Raw genomic sequence first — 27,198 nt, forward strand, 5'->3', positions numbered from 1 at the left:
AACGTAATTTCTTCCAAAACCCTGCCTATCGTAAAAACTTACCCTAACAATAGCTTCCGATAGTCGATCAGTGACCTTCTTACATATGTTGGCTACAAGAGCAGTTGATGAGGCTGGTAGTTCATTGATTACCGTCTTCAAGGCAAGGGAAGACATATCTCTTAGCTGTTCCCTGTCACTGACCATGTGATCACATAGTGACTCCACAATTGAATATACATGGAACTCCTTAACTTTATTCACAAGAGGCCCCAAACTGGAAAGAAAAAGAACAAAAATATCTGATAATTTATGTAACAGCAAAATAAAAATTACAAAACACTCCAGAAACAAGCAAATATGACTACAGCACCATATTTTAGTACTGAGCTTGTGTGCATTTTTCAAATAAAATACCCTCATTTTATATCCAATTACTCATTAACTATTTTTACTATACAAAGAGGGTAATAATTCACTGAAAAACAGTTATATTAATAACTGGTCATTCACCTTACAAGCAACCCAGCTACACCACTGCAAACAGCAAGACTCCCATTAACAACACAATCAAATGGAAATGGGAAATAAGTTTTTACAATAAAACATGTTTTTCTACAAACCCATGAATCAGACTTAATCCATGTGAGTAGTTCACAATTGAACAAAAAATTACATTTTTATTATAAAATAAAGTTTTATATATACTTACCAAGTAATTACATAGCTACTAGCTTTCTACACGGCAGTCTAAGAATTAAAATTTTGTGGTGGCGCTACTATTGTTCGTGTAGGTAACAAGGTCCTGCCCACTTTCGGGACTGATAGGTACAACTCAGCAAAGAGCTTCAATTCTTTTTACCCCTGATGTCCATATGAGGGGAGGCAGGTGGGCTCTGATTATGTAATTACTTGGTAAGTATATATAAAACTTTATCTTAAAAATGTCATTTTTGTGTAAGAGACTTACCAAGTAATTACATAGCTGATTCCATTGATTCCATATTGAATGGAGGAGGGAACATGGACATATTCTACTCCAAGACATTAAGAAAGTAATGGCTATGAAATAAAAAAGGTTCTAGCATTGGAATAATGCTTGTTGTTCTTTACCTAGTAAGAGATCTCCTGCAGACTGGTACTGCCTCTGGGAGGTGCTCATCTTAACCTGTGGACGTAGTGACAGTATGGCCAAGGATCGCCTCCACCTCAGAGGGTACTTTGCAGCCATGGAAGTTCACCGACAGTTGACATAGATTAAAAAAAAGGTGCCACTGCCCTGGGTGGAGACCAGAGTAAAAAATGCCATCACCTACAACTAGAATAAAAAAATCTCCACCCAGACCACTAAAAACTGGTGGGTACTACTGGTACAATGCACCCCCAGACTTCCCTTGAAGTCAACCCCTTACAACAAGGCAAGAGGATAGTAGAGGGACAGAGAGCCCCCTATGCTTCCTCTCCCAGCACCATGCCAGCCACAGATAAGGGTCCTAACGTGCTGCAGTTTTCAAAAACGGTTTCGACGTCCTTGAGATAATGCAACACGAAAACAGACTTGGACCTCCAAAAAGTTGATTGCAGGATAGATGATAAAGACAAATTATGGCAAAAGGCACGAGACATGGCGACGGCTCGAACCTCATGAGCCTTTACTCTAAGGGAAGAAAAGACATCATCCTGTATCTGAGAATGAGCTTCCAAAATAAGGCTCCTCAAGAAGAACGAAAGGGCACGAGATGGGTTTCTCACAGAACACCAGAGATTATTCGAGGGTCCTCTAATTTTCTCTGCCCTATGGAGGTAGTACCTCAATGATCTCACAGGGCAAAGAATCTCTCCTCCACCTCTGGTCCAAGAATGTCCACTAAATTCTTAATGGCAAAAGAGCGAGGCCAGGGATTGGAGACAACTCTTTTGTGAAAAGCATGCAGTTCGCTAATGCGTTTGGCAGTATAAGGCAGTAGCCAACGCCACAAGAAAAAGTCTTTTTCATGAGATTCTTGAGCGAAACTGAGTGAAGTGGTTCGAAGGTGGAGCCAGTAAGCCACTTCAAAACCATGTCTAAATTCCAAGACACTGCACTTCTCTTGCTTGGAGGTTTCAAAAGATCTAGTGAGGTCACTAAGGTCCTGATTAGAGGACAGGTCCAAGCCTCTATGCTTAAACACTGAGCCAAGCATTGACCTATATCCTTTGATTGTAGAGGGCGACAGCTTTCTGGAGATCGTCAAGAAGAGAAAAAAATCTGCTATTTGGCTCACAGTTGTCTCAGAAGAGATTCTACTGCTCTTGCACCATCTTCTGAAAATGGTCCACTTAGACTGGTAGAGCCTGCTAGAAGCTCTCCTGCATCTAGCAATAGCCTCTGCAGCTTGTTGCAAAAAACCTTTCGCTCTGACGAGGCTCCTGACAGTATGAATCCTGTCAGGGCCAGAGCGGACAACCCTTGATGAAACCTGAGGAAATGGGGTTGTCTGAGCAGTGCCTGTTTTTGTGGAGGAAGCCTTGGGAAGTCCACAAGGAGATGCAACAGGTCCGGGAACCACTCCTTCCTGGGCCAGAACGGAGCAACTAAGGTCATCGTGACGTTCTGGTGAGACGATACCTTGTTGATCACTTCCCTGATCAATCCAAGCAGTGGAAAGCATACATGTCCAGGAACTGTCCAATCCAACAGTATGGCATCCATTGCCCATGCTTGAGGGTCCAGAACTGGGGAGCAAAAGAAAGGCAGATGGTGGTTCCTTGATGTTGCGAAGAGATCTATGGAAGGCTTGCCCCACAGCTTCCGTAGATCGAGGTAGACTAGAGGATTGAAGGTCCACTCTGTCGGCAGGACTTGACGGCAACCACTAAACTCATCTGCCAAGACGTTCATCCTTCCCTGAACAAAGCGAGGAATGAATGTAACCTGATTCTGTTCTGCCCAAAGAAGGTCTTTCGCCATCTCGCAGAGTAAAGGGGTGAGTGCCTCCCTGCTTGTGGACATAAGACAAGGCCGTGGTGTTGTCCGCATAAACTGCTACAATCTTTCCTGCTACCAGCGGAGTGAAAGACTGAAGGCCCAGGTGAATGGCCTTTAGTTCTTTGACATTTATGTGTAAGATCCTCTGAACCGACGTCCATGCTCCTGAAACCCTTTGACTCCCTAAAAGGGCTCCTCAACCTACATCAGAGGCATCTGAATAAAACTCTAGGCTAGGGTTCAGAGGCAGAAGAGATTTCCCTCCTTGAAGTTTTTCTTCTGACAACCACCATCGAAGAACCTCTTTGATTTCTGATGAGATGGAGGAGGAGGAGGAATCTGGCTGCATCTTCCTGCACCAGCTCGCTTTCGGATAAAATAGCAGGGGCCTCATATGAAGCCTGCCCAACTTCACGAATTGCTCTACTGAGGCCAACGGGCCCAAAAGACTCATCCACTGGACAGCTGAGCAAACCGAGAAAGAGAGGAACTCCTGAACTCTCTGGAGACAAGACTCGATCCTTTTGAGGGATAGAAAAACCCGAAAAGCTCGAGAGTCCAGAATCACCCATAAATAGAGAATCTTCTGTGTCAGGAGTCAACTGTGACTTCTGAGGGTTTATCAAAATGCCTCGCTCTTGTGCTAGCTGAAGAGTCTTCTTCAAGTCCTCTGTGCACTGAGCTTCCGACGTGGAACGGAGAAGCCAATCATCCAAGTAGAGGGACACACTGATCCCGAGAAGATGAAGCCATTTCCCAAGAGGAGCGAGGATCCTGGTGAAAAGTTGAGGGGCCGTGGACAGACCGAAGCAAAGGGCCCTGAAATTAGAAAATTGTGCTTCGAAACACGAATCTCAGATATCTGCTGGAGTCTGGATGGATGGGAACATGGAAATAGGCGTCCTGCATGTCCAGGGTGACCATCCAGTTGCCTTGATGGAAAGAGGAGATGACAGAGCGGGTCGTCTCCATGTGAAACTTCGTCTTCATAAGGAATAAGTTCAGGGTGCTGACATCCAGAACAGGCCTCCAGCCCCCAGATGATTTGGGGACTACAGGTTGTAAAAACCCTCCAACAAATGATCCAGTACCTCCTCTACTGCCCCTTTGTGGATCAAGGATTCTACATCTTGGGCAAGAGCCAAAAACCTCGGATCCTTCCGAGTAGGCAGTCAAGGTGATCGGCGACCTGGACAAGGGAGGCTTCTCTTTGAAAGGAATGGAGTAGCCTCTTCTGCGACACCATTCCTACCAAAAAAGACACAGCCTGGCTCCAACAGGCATGCGAAGGACAGAAGCTTCATTTCTTAGTGGTGGGCTTGAAGGTTGACTTCTTGATGGACCTTGAGGGAGGGCGCAGGTTAGCTTGAGGTCTGGGTTAAGGTCTTGATCGTGCTCCATGAAAAGGCTAAGGTTGCAAGGGCAAGAAAGACTTGGAAACAGAGGGAGTTTCCTTAGGGTTGAGCTAAAAGGTCCATAGTAGACTTCTTCTGAAGGGCCAACAACACTTCTCTAACCATATCTTGAGGGAAGAGACGAGTCTTGTCCAAAGCAGAAAACAACAGTGCCGACTTTTGCGCAGACATTACTCCCCTAGTGGCAAAAAAACATCACACTCATGCTCAGTGTCTTCCTCATCTGATGAAATCGGAGACAAAGAAGGGTCCTTGCCCTTGAAAGATGAAGACTTCTACAAAAAGCCCATAAGACCCTCAAATTGATGAGGAAGTGGGGCTAGGGAAGAGGCCTCCTGAGTAGATGAGCATGGAAGAGGCGAGGTTGGTGCCAAGCGCTCTGCAGCTGGCACTGAGCGGACAGAGTTGGCGCCGCACAGGTTAAAGAAGCCAAGTGGCCGTGAAATGAGCGACATGCGCCTGTTAGGAGACTGGCGCTTGTGAGCACGAGACCAAAGAGAAGAGGGGGATAAGCGCTTCCACGGAAGATCAGAGCGCTTAGGCACAAGCACTGGGCGCTCGAAACCTCGGGAGTCTTCAGGCTGTACGGAGGTGGAACGGAGAAGCTGCACAAAGGTTGCGGACTGACACCTGTCTCTATACCTCATAAAAGGAGGAGAACTGTCTGCAATGGCAGAATGCTTCTTCAAAGGTCGAGAAGTGACAACTCGGCGCCGTTTGCACTTCCTTTTGGGCGAAGATTCACCCGAGTCCGAAGACAGACGATCAGCACTAACTGAGATGCCTTTCCAATGGCGCTCTGCCGAAGCCTAGGAACGGGCAACAGGCTCGGTGGAGGGGGCAACAAACTGTGGGCAAACCCCACCAGACTCCCTCCCTTGGACCTCTGGTATGTCTTCTCCACAGTGCGGGGGAGCGGGACAGGGAACTTCATCTGGGAGCGCTGGTGGGACAGGAAGCCACCTCCTCAACACACACAACACTGTCACTTTGCACTGTACTGGAAGACCTTTCCACAAAGGCTTTAAAAGACACACCCAAATCCATAACTGTGTTAGCTAAAAATTCAAATTTCCTGTCAAATCTAGATTTGAGGCTGGCAATGGTGTCAAGATTGGAAGCACAGGAACCTGTAAAGGAGTATGAGGCAAAATAGGAGGACTGGAGACAAAGCAGGGATCTGAGGAGAAGATATAATTCTATCTTCTATCACAGGAGGAGAAGGAACAGGAGCTAAACTAGCCTTATTCTCAGCTCTAAGGGCCATCTTCCTCTTTCTGTCCCTATCTAATTTCACAAAGTGTGATTTCAAAGCCTTCCACTTTAGCTCATCCCGATCCTGACATTCAGAACAAGTCAGATCTATATTACAGTCCTGTCCCCTACATTTCATACATTTAGTGTGAGATTCAAAAGAGATCTTAACTAATCTAATCCTACAAACTTCGGAACAGTACTGTACTGAACACTCAGAATTACTAAATAGCAGCAGAAAATTTTCAGCGCACACCTAAAAAGCAAAATTCGAATACTTAACCAAAATCTGGACAAATATCCCAAAAATGATGATGATGACTGCACAAAACCATCGATGTTAGTAAGGAGCCGGCAGAAACCGAATTGAAGCTCTCTGCCGAGTTGCACCTATCAGTCCCGAAAGAGGGCAGGACCTTGTCATCTACACAAACGACAGTAGCGCCATCACGAAATTTGAATTTTTAGACTGCCATGTAGAAAGCTAGTAGCTATGTAATTACTTGGTAAGTCACTTATATAAAACTGCTATGTAATTACTTGGTAAGTCACTTATATAAAACTGATCTTTTCATATAAGTCTTGAATGTGTTCATAAAAACCTATCACTTTATGAGTCTTGAATGTGCATCAGATAAAATATTAATTTTAGTTTCAAAATTAATTTTCAGTATGTAACATCAGGGCATTTGAGCCAAACCAAAAGCCATTTAGTCCAAAAGTTCTATGGCTAAACCAAGACTGGTACTGGTAAAACTCATTATTGGACCTACAAGGAAAAAAGGACTTTCCTCATCCATATAGCAAAGGACCAAATACCCCAACAGTCCTTTGATGCAAGTTATGACGATGAGGAGGATGAGTCAGGGGAGCTCCCATTACCAAAAGAAGTAGACAATCTGAGCAGCACCAGTGATCAGGTGTCTAAGGATCCATGTGTTAGATCTTTGAAATTTTACCAAAGTATTTCTCCAAAAGGCATAACTTAAGTGTCTATTTCTACCAATTTCAAAGCTACTGACACAGACACAACCTGATCTCATGACTTTACTTTAAAATTCAGTGAACAAGATTATCAAGTGCCTAATAAATACTCAGAATGGTTTGCCTGAACCAGTAAGAAATAGTTTATAGATACTTCTGGCTTGTGTGCAAATGGCTAAAAAATGCTTTGACCCTCAAGGATGTACAGGGTACAAGTTGCACTGGCACTGTGAAGTTAATGAAAGTAGGATTAGGTTGAACATACAACACTACTGAATACATAAAAAAAAGCCTAGAGCATTAGAACGGCCAATATTGTGCCAATTCTTCATGTAAATTAACTGTGACAAGAGTATCCAACTCACTTGGCAACCCTGCGTAAGTTAATGCTTCAAGAATGCCAACTTGATAGATTAATCTTTCAAGAAACCTCCTCTAACAACTTAAAATTCTGACCTCAAATGACATTTTTATGTTGAATAAAGTTTTATACATACCAAGTACAGGTAGTCTCCCGTTATCGGCAGGGGTTTTGTTCCAACAGCATGACGATAAGCGAAAATCACCGATAACCGAAAATTGGCGATTTTCAGTGCTTATCGGCGCCGATAACTGGAGACTGGCACCTCTGTTAGGTATGTACTGGTTCCAATACTTGATTATCGGCACCAATAAGTGGAAATCAGCAAATTTTGGTGCTGAAAATAGCTGATTTTCGTCACTAGACAAGCACTGTAAAACTGGATCGCCGATAACCGGGGACTGCCTGTAATCACATAGCTATAGTTGCCACTCCTGCAGCAGCCAAAATTTTTAAATTCATAGGTGGCACTATTTGTTTTGGATAGGTGACTTGCCCCGCTCACTAGAGAGGAACAACTCAGCAAAGAGCTTCAATTTGTTTATGCCCTTATGTACATTTGAGGGTAGGGGGGAGGGCTCCGATCATGTAATCATTTGGTAAGTATATATAAAACTTTATCATAAAGAGGGCTCCGATCATGTAATTATTTGGTAAGTATATATAAAACTTTATCATAAAAATGTCATTTTTACAAAAGTAACTTACCAAGTAATCACATACCTGATTCCCATATTGATAGGAGGTGGGATGCATGGACAAATCTACTCCAAAACATTAAGAATGGTAATGAATTTGAGAATAGAAAAAGTTGCTGGCATTGATACAATGCTTGTTTCCTTACCCAATATGAGAGCTGCTGCAGGAAGATACTGCCTCTGGTCGGTGCTCATTTCGTCGTATAGTGGCATGGCGATATAGCTGTGGAGTGCCTACTACTTCAGTGGAAACTTTGCAATGAAAGACGATTCCAATGGCTGGTAAAGTACAAAAAATTGCCCCTGCCCTGGACACAGTACCACAAAAGACAACCATAAAAATGACACTGTCACCCACAGTACACCAGATAAATAAAAACCACCACCCAACCATTAAAGAACTAGTTGGTACTCAAGGTACATAGTAACCCCCAGGCTCATCTAAAACTCAGCACCCTATGACAAGGCAAAGAGAGAAAAGGATGGAAAGGATGCTTCCTACGCTTCTTCCCCAAACACCATGCCAGCCACTGAAAAGGACCCAAGGCACTGCAATTACTATAAGTGCGTCACCGACTTACGGCGACAGCAACTTACGGCAGATTCAATCTTACAGCAGGATGTGTACATCGGGACTCAGGAAGCACCTGAGGTTCATGTTCCAGGGCAGAGTCTTTCAGTTTTGGGCTCTGTGCTTTGGCCCCTCTACAGTTCCTCAAGTATTCACCCACATTCTCGCACCTCTGGCAAAGTGGCTCCATCTCATGGGCATCAACGTCTGTCTGTATTTAGACGATTAGCTTCTATGCTCCCCCTCAAGAGACAAATGCATGCAGGACCTTCGGAATATTCTCCTCGCCCAGGATCCAGGCCTTTTAGTCAACCTGCAAAAGTCACAACTAGTTCCGACTCAAGTAATTCTCTACTTAGAGATGATGATTGAACGAGTTTTTGGGCTTTTCCGGCCCCCAAGAGAGCCAAGCCATGCCTTCGGACAGTTCGAAGCTTCCTCTCTCTCCCGTCCTGTTCGGCCAACAAATGGATGAGTCTCCTGGGCACTCTCTCGTCCATCGAAACGTTTGTACCTTTAGGAAGACTCTACATGAGAGTACTGCAGTTCTTGCTAAAGGCCAATTGGAGCAGGAAAACTCTTCTAGACTTGTTCATTTTCCCACTGCACCAGCAATCCAGGAGGACCTTCGGTGTTGGCTATCAGAAGAAAGACTTTTAGCAGGGAAATCTCTTCTTCCTTCGAGCCCAAGCCTAGCCTTATGCTCAGACGCATTGGATCTGGGTTGGGGAGCTCTTCTGGAGGACGTGGAAGTTTCCAGGACATGGTCGACAGAGGAGAGGAAACTCCACATCAGTGTAAGGGAACTGAACGTGATTCATTTGGACCTCCAGTCGTTTGCAGCAGCGACCTTCAACAAGACAGTAGTGATCCATTTGGACAAAAACCGCTCTGTCCTACATCAGAAATCAGGGAGGTACTCTCCTTCTTCTTCTACAAAGCAGCAAATGATCTCCTCTGGGCATAGGAAAATCGCACCAAGATTGTTACGCGATTCTTCCAGGGCAACTTGAATGTCGTAGCAAACAAAAAAGTTGCTGTAGACAGGCTCTACCTATGGAGTGGACGCTGGATCCACAGGTGTGCACTGACCTGTGAAAACAATGGAGAAAGCCGTTGATAGACCTGTTTGCAACGTCGAGAAACCATTACCTCCCATTGTATTGTTCCCCAGACCCTCCAGCATGGGCAATGGATGCCATGCTCCAAGACTGGTCAAACCTGGATGTATATGCCTTCCTACCATTCAGCATGGTCAGGGAAGTTTTAAACAAGTTTTTTACCCACAGCAATACTTCCACGACCCTAGTACAGTTCTGGCCACTACAGGAGTGGTTCCTGGACCTTCTCAGGATGTTAGCAGACTTCCCAAGACTTCTACCACAGAGACCAAGTCTTCTCAGACAGTCGCACTTCCATTGATTCCACAAAGGCTTATCTGCTCTTGTTTTGACAGGCTTCAGATTGTCAGGAAACTTGTTAGAGCAAAGGACTTTTCAAGACCAGCTGCAGAGGCAATTGCAAAGTGTAGATGTCAGTCTTCTATTAAGGTCTACCAGGCCAAGTGGGCAGTCTTCTGTAGCTGGTGTCATGCAGATTGCAGATTTTCTGCTCTTCTTGAGGGCTTCTAGAGGTTTAGCTGCGTCTACCATCAGAGGATACAGAGCCATGCTAGGTTCTGTGTTTAGACACAGAGGCTTAGATCTGTCAGCTAATCAGGATATTAGCAACTTAATTAAGTTCTCTGACACAACTATGCAAGAGAGGACAGTTTTGGTCTCCTGGAACCTGGGCATCATCCTTAAATGGCTCTCAAGCCCTCCGTTTGAGCCCCTTCACTCCAACTCTTTCTGGGATATGACAAGGAAAACCCTTCTTGTTTCTTTGGCTACTGCCAAGAGAATTAGTAAGCTACAGGGCATAGATAAGAGAGTTGGATTCTCCCAGGGAGATGTGGTCTGCTCCTTTACACTTAGGTTTTTGGCCAAGAACGAGACTTCTTACAAGCCCTGGTCCCGTTTGTTCACCATCAAGAGCTTGACAGACATCCTTGGGCCAGAAGACGAAGAAAGAGCCTTCTGTCCTGTAAGGGCCTTGAGACATTACCTTGATAGGACTGAGAGGATCAGAGGCTCCTCCAGCAACCTGTAGTGCTCTGTTAAAAATCCTTCCTGACCACTATCCAAGAACGCATTGGCATTCTTTTTAAGAGTTGTAATCTCCGAGTCACACTCAGGAATTCGGGAGGATTCTTTACCTGCTTTTTAAAGTTAAAGCCCAAGAAATTAGAGCCATTGCTACCTCATTGGCTTTTAAACGTAACTTGTCACTATCTGCGATCCTTCAATCCACCTATTGGAGGTGTAGCTCAGTGTTTGCAACCCATTATTTGCGTGAGGTGGAGACTGTGTACGAAGACTGTAGTACCCTAGGTCCGTTATCAGTGGCTGGGATGGTGTTGGGGGATGAAGCATAGGAGATATTCCTTCTACTCTCTATCTCCTTCCCTTGATACAGGTTGTTGAGTCTTGGGGGGCATGGGGGTACTGTATACCTGGAGTACCCACCAGTTTGTTTTTAGTGGATGGATAGTGGCTTTTAATTTGTGTGTAGATAACAGCGTTGTCTGGTTGTTCTTATGGTACTACGCCCAGGACAAGGCAACTCGATGCTTTGTTAGCCTTTGGAGTACTCCTTCACTGCAAATCTCCCACTGAGTAGAGGCACTCCACAGCTATACTGCCTCGCCACTACAGGTTGAGATGAACACCAACCAGAGGCATCTTCCTGCTGTAGCTCTCTTACCAGGTAAGGTTACAACAAGCATTTCACCAATCCTAGCTACCTTTCTATTTGAAATTCATTACCACTACTAAGTGTTTCTGAGTAGAATATGTTCATGTATCCCACCTCCTGTCAATGTGGGATTCACCTATGTACAGTAATTACTTGGTAAGTTACTTATATGAAAATGATATTTTCATAAAATTAAGTTTCATATATAGTACTGTATACTTACCAAGTAATTACAAAATTGGAGCCCTCCCTCCTCCCCTCTCATGGACTCAGGGCAGAAATGAATTGAGCTCATCAACTGTGTCGTACCTATTCTTCCCCAAAAGTGGGCGGGGCTAGTTACTTATACCACACATTTCAAAATTTCAAAATTTAAGCTGCTGTGATAACTGGGAACTATAGTTATGTAACGACTTGGTAAGTATATATTAAACTTAATTTTATTATGAAAATATAATTTTTCAGACCTCCTTGAGGTTCCGGCAGATCTACTGAGATCACTTTGAGCTGGAAGAAACTGATTCTCCAGTCCCACTTCAGGCTTACCAGAATTTGGGTATGCTCCACTTACATGCTGAGAAGTTTATCAAGCAGGGTCTTATCATGAGTTGGTTTTCAAGCCAAGCTGCCTAGATCATCTCTAACCTTCCCCAGCAGCAAGTATGTGGTGTGACTGTATCAGTCCAAACATTATGCCTTTTCCAGTTAGTTGTTAGAAAGGCTTTGATCCACTCCTTGACAATATCCCACAAGTAGCAAACATCTTGCTTTAAGGTTATCAAGAGGTCTTTTGGTGTCTGATCAAAGATTACAGGTGGGCATTTTACATAGGTATTTTTGAGATGAGGGGTTTAGGCTTCGTTCTTTCAGAGTGAACTGGGAAGGATTTACCAGAATACTTAAGTTCTTAGAAACCTAAACTGTTCTTTACAAGAAATCTCCCAAGGTTTTACATCTTTTTATATAATTAACTTACCAAGTACAGGCAGTCCCCGGTTTACAATGGGGGTTCCATTCCTATGCTGCGTCGAAAGCCGAAAATCATCGTAAACCAAAAAATCATTGAAAATTGTCAAAAATCCTAAGAAAACCTTACTTTTAATGCTCTGGGTGTATTGAAAACGATGTAAACTGCATTTTTATTGAGTTTTTCATAAAAAAAAAAACTCTAAATTTTTATCATTCTGCCATTTTGGAGCCCTATTTCTTCCATCGGATCGGCATATGACGCGTCGTAACCCTGGAACATGCATTGTAAACTGGGAAATAATTTCTGATGAATATATTTGAAAAGCATTGTAACCTCGGAACATCGTAAGCTGGACCCGTCGTAACCCAGGGACTGCCTGTAATTACAGAGCTATAGTTTCCACTCGCAAGGCAGCTAAAATTTTGAAATCTGCAAGTCGCACTATTTGTTTTGGGTAGGTGACTTGCCCCGCCCACTTTGGGGAAATGCAAAAGGAACACGGACATCTCACAGAGGAGACGTAGGGCCTGAGATACTAGCTTCAGAAAGTTGATCCCCAGGTCTGGAAGGCGATGAGAGAAGATTGACTTCCATGTCTTGCAATGGTCTCTGCAATACATCTAAAAAATATCTTCAATTGATAATCCTCCGGACAGTCTGGAGGCTGTCAGGGAAACATCTGACTACTGTACCTTGGTAGATCTCTTGAAGCGAGGTTGTCTGAGAAGACACAGCGGGGGAGGATCCTGTAGAGTCTGCCCACAACCAAGCAGGTTCAAGGACCATAATATGGACCAGAATAGGGCTACACAGTCAGAGTAACTTGGAGTTAGCCTGAAGATTGTGTCGCTCCTCCTTGACTGTGATGAAGGTCTTGAAGACACTGGTCCGACGGATCTATCTACAGCATGGGGTCTGTTGCACATGCTATAGGGATATGGACTGAGGAAAACAAAGATTCCTTGAAGGGGCAAACAGGTCCACGACAGGTCTGTCCCATAGATTCCACAGATCCCAGCAGCTGGGGGATCGATGGTCCAATTTTGATGTCTCAGTATGTCTGGTAGGGCTTTAGTTCTATGAACCAATCAAGAGACTAGAAGACCTGATTGATCTGTCCACAGAAACAGGGCTCTTCCTATAGAGGTGGGAAGATCTGGGGTAAAGCCTTGCTTACATAAAACATTAGAACTGTGGTCTAGTCTGAATGGTTACCACAGTCTAGAGTGCACTAAGGTCAATAAGCATTGAAGTTATGTGAAGAAACTTCCAGCTCTATGAGAAGGAAGAGAAGGAGCAGTCTTTCCGGGGAACACACCATGGAAAAACCCCCGATCCCTAACTGAAGCGTTGAAAAGAAATCCAGGACTAGTTTTACGAATGAAGGAACTTCCTTTCCAAAAGACTAAGTTTGGACAACTATAAGTATTTACATACAAGAGGAACAAGCACCCCAGAGGAAACTTGTGCTGTCAGGAGGCCGACATCTGGCAAGGACAAGAAGGGTGCTTCCTGCATCTCCAAATTCCATTCAATAGCCATGCAGATTGAAGGAAGAGGCTGTCTGGTTCGTCCTCTATCCACTGTAGGCATGCTTCACATTGATGATCATGTAGACTCGCAGCCAAAAGAGCAAACCAGTATACAGACATGCAGAATTACAGACAACTGTGTGAACTGGCTGCCAACTCTGCAGACTTTATGACAGCCTAGTGAAAATGGCAAAATCTGTGCAGATCTGACAAAAACTGAACTCGATAATGCTTAGCGTGGACTCGACAATACCCTCGTATAGAACAAAGATGTGCAGAACTGTACAAAGAGAAAAATTCTGAAAAGTTATAATGGCTTAAAAAATTCCATAACCGTAAGAACCTGGGCCCTGTGAACTTACACCAGGTATACTGAGGTGGCTGCCGAGTACTAGAGATATACAGTAATGACAAGCGCTCTACAGCAGGTGCCAGGCGCTCAGAAGAATGCGTCAGGAGCTCAGGAAAGGGTCCAGGTAAATGGAAATTGGCACCTTACAGGAAAGGTCATTCAACAAAGAACAAAACTGCAAGAAGACCGTGAGAAGAAGGTAGCTTTACCATTGACAGGAAGTAGAGAACAGCAACTGTCAACATGTAAATCTTCAGCGAAGTGAAGAGTCAAGAGGCTTAGGGGGTTCAGTCTTTGCCCAAAACCTTGGAACTGAAGGAAAATTGGAGGATGCACTGTAAAAGTCCTATTAGGTCTGTCCAATCTGGCCACTGACTCATGGGCACCAGAGCTAGAGTAGGCTCACTACTAATGTCCCGGGCACGAAAGGGGTAAAAGAGGAAAAACTCTCTGACCGTCTGAAAGCAGAGATCCTTGGCAAACGGAAAAGCTCGAAAATCCGAGAGATGCGACTGAAAGTTGACAGGAGGACTCTGGCCAGCGCTCCTGATGTCAGTCCAGAAAATTAGAACTTCCAACAATTTTGACATGAAAGTCTAGATCTGATGAGGCACTAGAGAGAGGCAAGACACTTGTCTTGCTCCTTTTAAAAGAAAGCTAAGTTTCCAACCTTGACAGATGCTTGGATGACAAGGAAGTAGCCCAAAAGAGGGAGGTTCCTTCAGCAACTCAACAACTCTGACCCAGAAGTCTTGTCTGGAGGCAGACTTGGTCTCTGTTCAATGGGAACTGGTGCACAAGACAGGACAACAGCATATTCTTAAAACTCAGGTGTCGAACCAAAGAGGAACTGGTGCCGGATACAGCTGGTTGGTACTCAGATCCCTTGGATCCCGTTACACACTTGAATCCCTCGGATCCCATTGTACACTTGGATCCCTCAGATCCCACAGGGTGCTTGGATCCATCGTATCCCACCGGACACTTGGATCCATCAGAACCCACTGAACACCTGGATCCATCAGATCCTACTGGACACTTGGATCCACTGGGTGCTTGGATCTGCTGGGCACTCGGATCCCACTGATCATTCGGATCTCTCTCACTGGACACTTGGATCCCTCGGATCCCACTGCACATTTGGATCCCTCAGATCCCACAGGGTGCTTAGATCCATTGGATCCCACCGGACACTTGGATCCATTAGATCTCACTGGACACTTGGATCCATCAGATCCCACTGGGTGCTTTGATACCTTGGGACGACCTGCTCTCTTTGGACGTTTGGGATCCACTTGGTGTTTAGAGGTCATTGGGCACTTGGGAGCCACTGGGAGCTCAGTATCCACTGGGAGCTCTGCGTCGTCCCAAAAACTTCAAGAGGGCTCCTGGTCCCTATGGCGCTTACAAGGGATTGAGGGAGCCTGATCCTCCATCGCAAGGCTGTTCAATAGCCTGGAAGAATCCTGGAAACACCAGCTCTGCCCTTTAAACTTAGCGTCTGATCCACTGGAAGATAAGGTATGAGAGTCCATTTGTACACCTTTCCAGCGGTTATCCACTGATACCTGGGAAATAGCGACAGGTTTGGCTGAGGGAGCAACTACCCATGGGCAAAAAACCCCTTTGGACTCCCCTGTACCAACAGTATGCCTCCTACCAGGTTTAGGGGAGTCTGACAGGGACCGGGTTTAGGAGATCTGGTGGGGCCAGATAGCCACATCCTCCAATACACATCTACTAAAATGCCTTTCCAGTGGCTGTCTGTCGAAACCTGGGACGGGCAACAGGCTCGACTGAGGGGGCAACTACCCGTGTGTAATCCCCCTACCTCCCCTGGACTTCCAGTATGCCTCCTCCCAGGTTTAGGGGAGTTTGACAGGGACTTTCTGTCTAGGAGCATTGAGGGACGAGTAGATACCTCCACTGCACAACACTTCATTATTACAAGGTTAACTTCTGTTAACCTAGACACAAGACTGGCAATGGCATGTGAAGGAAGCGAGGGAGCCAGGCACGGTAGCAAAAAAAAAAAAAAACCTTAATTAGAGGGCTAGTAGCAGGAGAGAAAATTTGGATGCGGGAGAGTAAGCACTAGACGATCAGGAGCCGGTGCCGGCAGCTGGGTGCTCCCAGGTGTAGATGGCACCAGGCAACTGGGCATCAAGCGAGCTAGTAGCTCATTAGCTAAGAAATCGGGAGCTGGTGAGTGCTCCTGGGCATTTGGAGCCGACCCTCGGCTGTCAAGAATGTAAATTCTTCCAAAAGCCCAGCGCAACCAAAAAAAATACAATTTCTCTCCTTACTACGTTCTGCCCTTACAATTTTTCAGTTCTCTGCAAAGGAAAGTGTAATATGATGTTTAATTAATTCTTTGAAGTACACAGAGTACCTTCATCCAGGCAAATCTCAAGTCCTAAAAAACATTATTTGAGACTTGTGGAGATATAGAGAATCATTGCCGAAAATATTGGTCCTGTAGTGAACGCAATGTTTACGTTTTATTACGCTACTCGATAAAGACGGCAGCAAATCCAAAGTTTACTTTATTATGGTACTCGGCAACACTTACCATTATTACATTATACAGTATACTCTTTGTAAAGGTGAGTTAAAACAAAGATTGTAAATTCACTATTCTAGACATATTCATTATCAAAAAAATCAGTTCAGTAGCGAACATAATTATCGGTTTGACAACGAACCAATGTTTACGCTATACAGTAGTATGCCACTCGGCAAAGTTAATCAATTAACTGCAATTTTCGCTGTAAAAGCGAACAATTGATATACTAGGCACCATTTAGTAACAGCAAAACAAGGAAAGAGCTCATTCTGAATGCTTTCAACTGAAGCTACTCGGCTTTTGGCTTGAACACCGAAGTCCGGTTAAATAACCAGCAAAAAAATAAAAGAAAAGCTGCTGCCGACAACTGATGTTAACACCAGACGTCACAAAAACAGACTGAGGATTATCTGCTAAGTCGTCCCTAACTCTCTTGTTAGGGGGCGAGGCTAGTCACTTACACAACATTTGAATTTAAGCTGCTGTGAATAAATGAAACTAAGAGCTATGTGATTACTTGGTAAGTTACTTATATAAAACAAGTATTTAAAAAAAAATAACCTGGATACATCCTGCCTATTTATAAATTTTTTTTTTTCCCGCAGGTTTTCTTTCCTATGCCATTGGTTGGGACATTAGTCTACATAAGCAGGCAACTGGCACCAATAAAAATATAAATACTTAATTTGAGACTTATCTTTTAAATACTTACATCTCCATTATATAGCTTTTACTACTGCTGGCACGAAAGTAAAAGTTACATAATGGAGAGGTAAGGTTCATTTCAAAAACTCTTCTTACCAGTTAGCTCTTCAGCAACCATATAAATTTTCACTGATTTTCAATTCTTTTTCAACAAAATCAACTACATTATCATTCACACCTCTGTCATAATTATTAACAATAAGTTTTATTTATACCTGTATCATTAATAGTAAGCAAAAAAAAAAAAAAAGAAACACACACATGCTAAACTTATATAAAATACTGCAGTTATCTGATGATGGTTTACAAGTACTCGGTTCAACTTCCTTTTAAAAAAAATACAAGAGGTATCAAATCCATGAATAACGCAATACAAAGAAAATTATTAGAAAATTTGGTTATCTCACAACTAACTTCAAGGAAACAAAATTATTCATGTTTGGATTTTATATTGTAATTTTAAAGAGAACAAAGCACAGAGCACCATATAGTATGAAGTATTGAGATCCAATTCTCAGCAGGAAAAGAAAACTTTAATGTTTCTTTTAGGCTTAAGAATGCTGTATTGTTATGAAGGAACAACAAAACACGTTGCTCCTAAAATATGGTGGTTTTAACCCGCAATCTTCTTTTCCTGTTAGGCATTAGATTTCTCAAAAATCTATCTACTTTCACTGCACTGAGACATTTTCAACACCCAACAACTTACTAATACCTTGCTAAATTCTACATGTAACAATTACTATATTATGTATAGTCCTTACTGCAAAATACTGTACAATAATTCAAAAGGAAATGAAATGCAACATACAAATTTCAATATTTATATACAATATACTGTAAATACTATATAGCTTTTATTGGTCACAAAAATTTTCTTACCATTAAGAACCATTGGCAAAGATGTCGACTTACCATTTAACAGCAAGGTTTTGTACTTCTCCATTCTTGTCCTCCAAAAGCTTCAAAAGCATTTTTACAACCTTCCGCTCAGAATCATCATCCAGTTTTATAGAGTCTTTCTGAAGTTCTGTCATCAAATCATTCGTAGCCATAAATCGATAGTCCTTATCTGTACTCGTCATCTGTAGGGTGAAATTAGAGCATTAAAAATCCAACAGTCAAAATATGCTTCTTTATGTCCTATGCCTCTCAAATTGTACAGGTCTGTCATGTCCCTTCTACCCTTAACAGTAAAATCTGTTTCACAAAACATTCTTAAATCAATATTTCTGAGGCAGACTTTTTTCTTACGAGGGCCATTTTCCCATTCTCAATTTGTCTACTAAGCTACACTTCTGGCAGTACTAAAGGCTCCAACTACTTTGCTTTTTCGCTTTTACTTTACATTTCATCCATTCCCTTATTTTTTTGTGTAGCTGTCAAACTTTTTGAACTTTACACTGATGCAGTTTTCACCTTTCATTCACGAATGAATCATTTGGACAAGATCAGTGAGGTCCAGATGTGCAACTCAGTGGTCACATTAATCCACACTACTAATTCATCATTATCATCATCATAATATAACAATAATAAACTGCTATAGAAATACAATAACAATTTCATCTCAATTGGTCCACAACATCTTGTTCTTTTCTATGCTGTGACAGAGAGAATCCTACCATCAGTTTCCTAACTGGAGGAATTAATGTTCTGTGCCATTATCTGTTTTTCTAAATGTCCAAGTCTTGGCAATGAATAACTACATTAGAAGACATGCCCCTCATCCTGTAATTTCTGGAGATATGAAATCTAGAACTGGGCATAGGTAACTGTGCAAAGTAGATGATGATGGACAAGTAGAAGATGGAAAGAAACTAGATGGAATGGATGAACTGTTAAAGGAAGGAAGCAATGTGACAGGAATCAAAGGGTTGTTGCAAAGAGCCACTAGTTGTTTCTAAATTTTGCTCAGCATGGCAAGCTGTAATCAGTATCCCCCTACAAGGTTAAGTTAGCCTAAACAAGTACACCTATAGGTATTAATGGGCTAGGCTAAAACAGGTTAGCTAATACTAAGCTACTCTGGTAAAGAAGCATAGGGCAGGTTACACGATAGCTAACTGGGCTTCCCCGCCCCTCATATGTTGCCACTACTACCATCCTACCTGATATTTCTTCAACATTGCTAGAGTGAATATCCTTAGATATTACCCACACTAGGTAATGTCTAATGTAATTTATCTTGAAATTTAAGCCTAGGTTATGCTTAACCTACAAAGGCCTCTTACATTCATGAGAATAAATAGGCAGTTCCAGCAACACAAACTGGAGAGAAAAACAGGTGAAATGGGATTCAAACACATGTGCCCAAGCAGTCCTGATGCCTAATTTCCCTCAAAATGGGCAATATACAGCCTAGGCTATACCTGTCCCTTTAACTTAAGCTGACTACCATTGCCACCTTGTCTGTTATGATAAATGAAATTTTAAACAGTCAATGTTGGATGTTCTCTGTAAGCATTCAGAGCAACACGACTAGGCCTGTACATTTTTCTGCCTTTAGCATTAAAATTTATGCATTAAAAATGTACTAAGGCCCAAATGAGTACAGTAAGTAACTCTCCAAGGAAAAAAAAAGTCCATTTCATATTTAAAACTACCATTTTGATCTGCAATAACTCTACTTTACACTCAGATCTACCAGTGGTTCACATTGATCTCGACCCACTGCTTTGAGTTACCTCAGCAAAGTAGCCACTCAAAGTAACCTCATCCAGATTTAACTATCATCTTGGATCCCCAATTTATGATAAAAAATATTCTATGGATAAGCTGTTTATTCCAAGCTCACATAGAAACAATAACAATGTATACCCTATTTCATGTATACAGTAATAAATACCAACACAATACTGTACAGTATGTATAAGAAACACTGATGAAAACAAAAAGAAAACTAATTTCATATAACATAGTCAACTACAGGTACCCCAACAAATCGTCATCATAATGAAAAATTAAACAAACATCCTATTCACATATGAGTTAACTTTAAAAGCAACACTGAGGTAACCCCAATCATACACACTTCATGACCAGAACATGGGGATTTTTATGTAACATTGGCAACTGAAAGAAAAGCATCACAAGCACCCAGGGCTTTGCAAAAGCCAACTGAAAACTTGGGAAAAGATGATTACAGTACTTTCAACATGGGGATTTAGATCCTTGTCCAACAGACATTCAAAAACTTTAAACAGACTTAGGGTACCATGCACTGACCTGGCTGGGGAGGGTCCCCCTCCCACCAAAGACCCCCACAAAGTAACACAACATTGATCATATGGACTGGCCTATGCTACCTCTTTTTGGTGGTAGGTTCAAATTACCTACATCTACCTCAGCCTCACTCTGCATAATACCCCAAAATCCAAATTATTAACAGCCTTGTACACAGCCTCCTTTATATTTTCTCACAGACATATTCATAAGGAAAATCAAGAGCTCTTACGCTGTAGCAAGCAATGGGAGAATCAGAATTCAACCAGTCAACTACAGAAAGCAATGCAATTGCCAAAAACATTAATGAGGCCATTCTATCACCTTTCTGTATCTTAGACATGGTAATGAGAAGACAGAACAAAGTAGCATTATCTAAGCTTCACTACAATAGAAGGCACATCAGCTAGGCTAAATGTAATTATGACCCCTATAAACCTTTACAATTTGGACTTCATGGTACCAACTTCATAAGGTCTTATGGAAAAGTTAAGTACAGTATACCTTAGTTTTACCAGACCACTGAGCTGATTAACAGCTCTCCTAGGGCTGGCCCGAAGGATTAGACTTATTTTACGTGGCTAAGAACCAATTGGTTAAACCTGGGTATTCATTCAATAAGTAATGGCATTCCCTTGTCCCCATAGGGTATTACATTTAATTACCAAGAAATTTTTAGATCTGGATTAAGGAGCTCTGTTGTGTTTCATTCAAGAAACTAAAAATTGCTTAGGTACGTTGCTCTGGGTCATAACTTTGTAAACTGTTAACCAGATATTCCAGTGCTCTGTATATTAACTTGTCTAACCTATATAGAAGTATTTCATTGGCGTCAGGCTATTTTTGAAAGAGTTCTACCTTTCGAGCAATTTGAATGGCAGCATATTATGACTATCGGTGTAACAATGGTTAGGCTAAGTAGGGAAATGAAAGTGCAGAAATTATCATCGAATCGTAATATTTTTCTGCATTTACTCGTTTCCGATAGGATGGCAATAAAAAGCAAAATGAAGTTGCTTTGACAGTTCAACTGGTTAATGAGATCAATTGGAGAGGGGTAAGCTAGCCTAATTCATAGGTGCTAGGGAGATCACTCGCTAACCCTACGGTACGTCAATAGCCTTGGACCCAGGATGGGCCATCCCACGATAGGCTAGGCCGTGTTTTCTACGCTACATGGCCTAGTAGATTTTACATTTATAATCATAAAGCATGTGAGCAATATATTCAAGGTCAGCACAGGCTGGTTGCGTAGCTCACACCAGCAATAAACAATAAGCTTTGCCGAGTCCCTGTGACTATTCCAGGCTACGGTAGGCCTACCCTCCTTCACGTCAACTTTATTGGTTAAGGGTCACCTACACTGTCATTCATTTGCCTGACCATAAACCTCCAATGTCACATGGTCCCTTGTGCCATGAGAGACGATTACATAATGGGGGGATGCGAGTGGGGGCGATTATTTACGGATAATGTACGCAAATGATGACAATACTTCATTGGACCTTCAAGAAGTGTATGAAGGGGGTCAACCCCTCGTGCCCTTATTTAAGATTGCTAAACCCTGATGACCTCGCTAACAACACAACCTCTTAGTGGGTTTACTACCTTCTCGAGAAGATTGGCGATGTGGTAGGAAACACTCGCCATTTTTAAGAGAGTTTCACTTCAAATGTTTAAAAGAATCTAATAGAGTTACAGCTCTCCGACCTCTTCTTTCTTGATGCCGATGACATGCATTTCTCACTAAAAACTGGCTGCTTAAATATTCTATGAAACAATAAGACGCTTTTATCTCATCATACGAATAATTATGATTAATATGAGATCTAAATTGTTTATTTTTATCATGTGTAATAATATTTTTCTTTATTTTTATAGTTGCATTTCTTGAATCCACAACAAACAAATTTTACTGAACACGTCCGCGGGAAATTCAAATACAGTGGTGTACACCTTGTTTGCCCTGGTCCGTTAATATTAAAATATGAGGAATATAGGATATTGCTGTTTATAAAGAGGGTGAAATTGAAAAATATTTCTCGAATAGCAAATGTCTTTTTAAATTTCAGCAGGCTACGTTTACTTATGAGTGAGTTACATTCATCATTAACTACGTTCTACACGGGAAATTCAGATGATAAGTGAGTGATGCTTATCCGGATTAAATATTTTTCCTTCATAGTGGGTATATACGTATATTTTATTACCATGTCTGTTTAATTCTGCACAGAAACAAAAATAAGAGTACTTTATTTCATATAAAACTGCTTGTATGATTCTAGCTATACAAAGGATACGTTTCTAAAACGATGTTAAAATCCATAATCCAAAATTACTGAATAATTCGTCTCAATGCAGAGAAGATCATGGTCAATTGTAGGTATTTAATAATTTATAAAGCCCTTCCTTATAAAATTTGGCTCAAAAATCGGCCTTGGCATTTAGTGACAGAGTATGTTAGTTGAAATCACATTCTGTTTAAAAGCCAGTAAATAATCAAGAATAAATACTTGATATTGTTACTAATATTAGGTTTATAGCTCATGAAATCATTGTTAGGCAATGAACCACGTAAGAACAAAACACAATTGAGCGGTTTTCTTAATAATTCATTCAATTTCTCCTTCTTCGACATTTGTGACACTCATTAGTTTTGTTGTTGTGTAAAATGATACTGTATCAATGGACCAGATTAAGGATACAGAGGTCCCAAGGCAAACGAGAAAGATGGACCTATAGATAACATGTTATGCAATCCCAGTCTATAACACATTAATGATTAATCACCTTAATGGCAAAATCTTATGCCTATTTCATCGTAGAAAATCGTCCATGAAGCTAACAAGTACAACACAGTGTTTTAATAAAAAATTATTTGGTGCTACTATAGTAGGCGGTCTAACTAGGGGGGTAAAATGTGTTTCGTCGTGTTTAGTACTGCCCCCTCGGGCAGAGAGAGCCCTCGGGGATCAAAATATCTGATCAAGTGCATTTAGGGACATTTGATCCCCGAGGGGCTAGTACTAAACACGGCGAAACAGTGTAGAAACACGCAGGTAGACCGCCTACTATAATAGCAACAGTTATTTTTATTGAAAAATAGCAGTAGGATGGTGAGTAAAAGTTATATATTCCTAAAATTTGTACAAAAAGCAGTGCAATCTCATGAATTATGTCACTGAAGTTCAATTAACTTTAATTTTAGTAGCTAACTAGGATAATGCAATCAAACAATATTATATATAGGCCTATATGTATATATATTTACATATACATACACACACACATATATATACATACATATATATATATCCATGTATAAATATATTATTAGCATACAACCAAATGGCAAAGGATTTCAATAGAATCAGCGTGCTTTTATTTGTAGCCGTATTTAGCCTAATAGAAAAGCCGGCCCTGTAAGACTCATCAACTAACGAAGTAGTTTTCAAAGATGAGCATTGTTGTTGTCAGCTTTCTGGCGAATGCGTCCGTTTCCGGCAATTACATAACGAAGAATGACAGCCTTACCATATCTGTTTTCATGAAAAGAAATCCATTATTACCAAATGTTACAACTTTCAAAGAAAAAACAGTTATTCTTTTATCTTATATAGGTATGTATGCATATTTATATTTATATGTACGAGCGAGTACATGTACTTGTTCTTGCTTTGTGAATGGCATATTCAAGATCAAATTATTGAGACCGGGAATCTCTCTGACGTAGCTTCGTGGTGGAACCTTCGATAAAATATGAATTCTTTTCTGTCTTTTCTTGCTTCGACGATCTCTACGCGTTGTCTTTATTGAATTTTCGAAAGGAAGAAACAACCATGATTGATTTGCATAAATTGATTTTTTATTTTCGATGTATGTCTATAAGCTCTTTCAGTGAACTCTTTAGTTTCATCGACAAAAATGATAAATGTGGTGATAAGAAACAATCTGAAAAAATAGAACTAATAGATGAAGTTTCTTTCGGTAATGCCTCTCAAATATAATAATTTTCCTCTTATTCAACATGGTCACATCGGAAGTATATTGCATTTGTTTTTTATGTTCTCGTTTATTTGTCAATCTGTCTGCCTCTCTTTTTATTAAAAATTTGCAGTATTCTTGACATGTTTACGATATCATTTCAAATCAAGAATGAACTGTGCTTGATTAAAGCGCCCAAAAAAGGATCAAATAGACCAACTGTTTCAGAATATCTTTAGAAGCAACAGGTAAACAATTATCCTCTAAGAGTCATGATTGGATTTACTGTTGGGACGAAGATCGAAAGTCAAATTTCTCGCAATCAAAATTATGGTGTTCTGTAGGGGAAATGTCGATGTCAGTATTCTACGCTTGGAAAATGTAATGAGATTTTGGTAATCAAAACATATTTTCAAACTTGTTGTATGAGGAACATTTTATTGCGGGCTTTGTAGGAAATAATATAGAATATGTTTTAATGACTGTATTTCAAAACAGTATTATTCTGATAATTATATTTTATGCATTGCTTACTTCAAGAGGCGAACACCTCCAATCGACATTACAAAGCATTGGTTATAGGACAGTTTTTAGGTACAAAAATCCTACAGTTTAATTACTATTACAAACAGACCATAGGGGAAGCTAAGACATGTATTCACAAGGAACCATGTAATAACTAATAAAGTTTATTGGGGGAGGGGGTGGTGGACAGGTGGGTCGTTGTCCATAAGAATCAATGATGACAAACGTGATGTAATAAACTGTATTTGTAAAACCAAGCTCTGAAGAATAGTCTTTAGATGTAGCCTGAAACGCTGTCTTTAATCATTAAATCAAGTATGATCGTATTATTGATTGGTTTGGCGTTAACATGACTTATCCCTTGTCAAATGATAACCTTAAATGGAAGGTAGTTCCATCATTCTTGGTCACCAGTTCTTTGTAACTGTAACCTGTAACCAGGTTTATTTTACGATGAACAAGGTCATAAGGATTTCAGTTATTAACTCGTTGCCTCTAAGTATAGTTACCACTCAAGGTACGGTAACAATATCATTATTGTTATTATTTCACGAAAAACTTACTGATGTTACAGCAGACATATGAGTTTTCTGTGTCCTTGCATCGTCCCGAAGAAAACGATTCCCTTTGATAATGAGAGGCTATGATAAAAGAACTTTATGCGAGTTCTCGATGAAAATGTTCATTCTCTGTGAAGGTAGAAAATCATGGAATATAGGACTAAGATAGGCACAAAAATATAGAATATGTATAGAGATCGATAAAGTTATTATATAGACCTTTAAGCTCGCCACGAAGCTTAGACTATCTCTTTAAAAGTGCGATGCTAATATCGTTAATAAAATTAATTTTATTGTAAAATTAAGTTTTATTTTTCAAATATTTTAATACGATATAAATATTCTAATATTTTGTCAAATTTTTATGCATTTTATATCTTTATCCCATAAAAAAACAGCCTTGACTGTATAACTTGATATAGGCTATGGTTCCCTCAGATTCTGAATGGTGGCAAGACAGGCTGAGCCGTTAGATCAATGTTTTAAGCGAGAAACAACTGGGAAAATAAATTCTAGTAAATATAAATACATTATAACTTAACCTAGACCACAAAATCTGGTTTGTATGCCCCAGAGGTAACTTTCTTGTGAATGCTGTTACTGTAAATCCTGTGCTAGAGGATCAACTGTTTGATAGATCTTCAACTATCGTAGATTGGTGTCCAGTCAGAAAGTGGCATAGTATTTAGTAGTTTTGATCACTAATGACTGAGCCACTTTCGGATTGGGCACTAATCTACATTAGTTGTAGATCTATCAAACACAACTGATCCTAGAGGACCAAGTAATCCTCTAGTACAAGATTTACAGTAACAGCGGTTCAGAAAGACTACCTCTGGGCATAGTCATTTTAGTAACAATTTTATTGGTCTAGATCTATTGTTGTGATGAATCTAATTTTACTTGTATTTATTTTTCCCGGTTGTTTCTCCATTTGAACTAAGATCTGCGACGTTCAACATGAACATGTACAGTATCTGATCTAATAACTCTGTCTGGCTTCCCATAGCCCTTCTGACAAAACTTTCTTTTTTGAGGTGCAGATGTCAGGAAATATTTCAGCATGACAAATATAAAGTCAGACGATTAATGCCGAATTTGAAATACGTACGTAGTTGCTAGATTACATTTTGCAGTTATAAGAAAATATTTACTTTGAAAATTCACCACATTTTTCATTGTGACAAATGGGACAATTTCTAACTTCTCCCCAAGGCACGATAGCAAATCAGAAAACGGACCTCTATGATCTCGGTTGACCAGCCTGTATACAGTCTAGACGAAAGCACGTTCTGGATAGAAAAGCTTTTTGAACTCCGAAGAAGAAGGACCAACATTCAAGCAGCCCTAAGGCTTTCTACCACGAATTAAATATATGATTTTTTTAAAAAGAAAATCCTAGTGCTCCTGTACAAGAAAATTAATTAACTGAGAACTTGATTTGCTGTCTAGGACACCATGGTTTTCGTGTTCTTGACTCGCGTTTGCAATCTAAGCGCAAGATCAGTCATCTACTGTATGTTCAACACTGTTGTACAGTATATCTGCATTGTAAGGTAAAATACTTAATGAGTTTTATTAGCAAACAAGTGGTTAGTTACTTGCAATACGCTGATTATGGTGGATTTCAAGGCTAAACATTCTTATGGCAGTTATTCATCTCCCTTGCGACAATGAGGACCATATTCATGTTACAACACAACTTTGGATCTACATGTCCAACTCTTGAAAATAGTTAATTCATTAATGTAAA

The 27,198-nt window shown here is 41.0% G+C and overlaps 1 protein-coding gene across 1 annotated transcript in view; it reads right to left on the minus strand.

The window, feature by feature from the left end:
• Window positions 1-22,320, minus strand: part of Cand1 (Cullin-associated and neddylation-dissociated 1) — a 72,733-nt gene extending 50,413 nt beyond the window's left edge. Inside the window, exons 1-3 of the mRNA XM_067098168.1 lie at window positions 21,985-22,320; window positions 18,067-18,236; window positions 43-256 (exon numbers count right to left, since the gene is read on the minus strand). Coding sequence (XP_066954269.1) covers window positions 43-256; window positions 18,067-18,236; window positions 21,985-22,026 — 426 coding nt within the window. The 5' untranslated portion in view covers window positions 22,027-22,320. The remainder of the gene's footprint in view (window positions 1-42; window positions 257-18,066; window positions 18,237-21,984) is intronic.
• Between the last annotated feature and the right edge of the window lie 4,878 nt (window positions 22,321-27,198).

The sequence above is a fragment of the Macrobrachium rosenbergii genome, chromosome 54, assembly GCF_040412425.1.
Source record: "Macrobrachium rosenbergii isolate ZJJX-2024 chromosome 54, ASM4041242v1, whole genome shotgun sequence".
NCBI classification, from domain to species: domain Eukaryota; kingdom Metazoa; phylum Arthropoda; class Malacostraca; order Decapoda; family Palaemonidae; genus Macrobrachium; species Macrobrachium rosenbergii.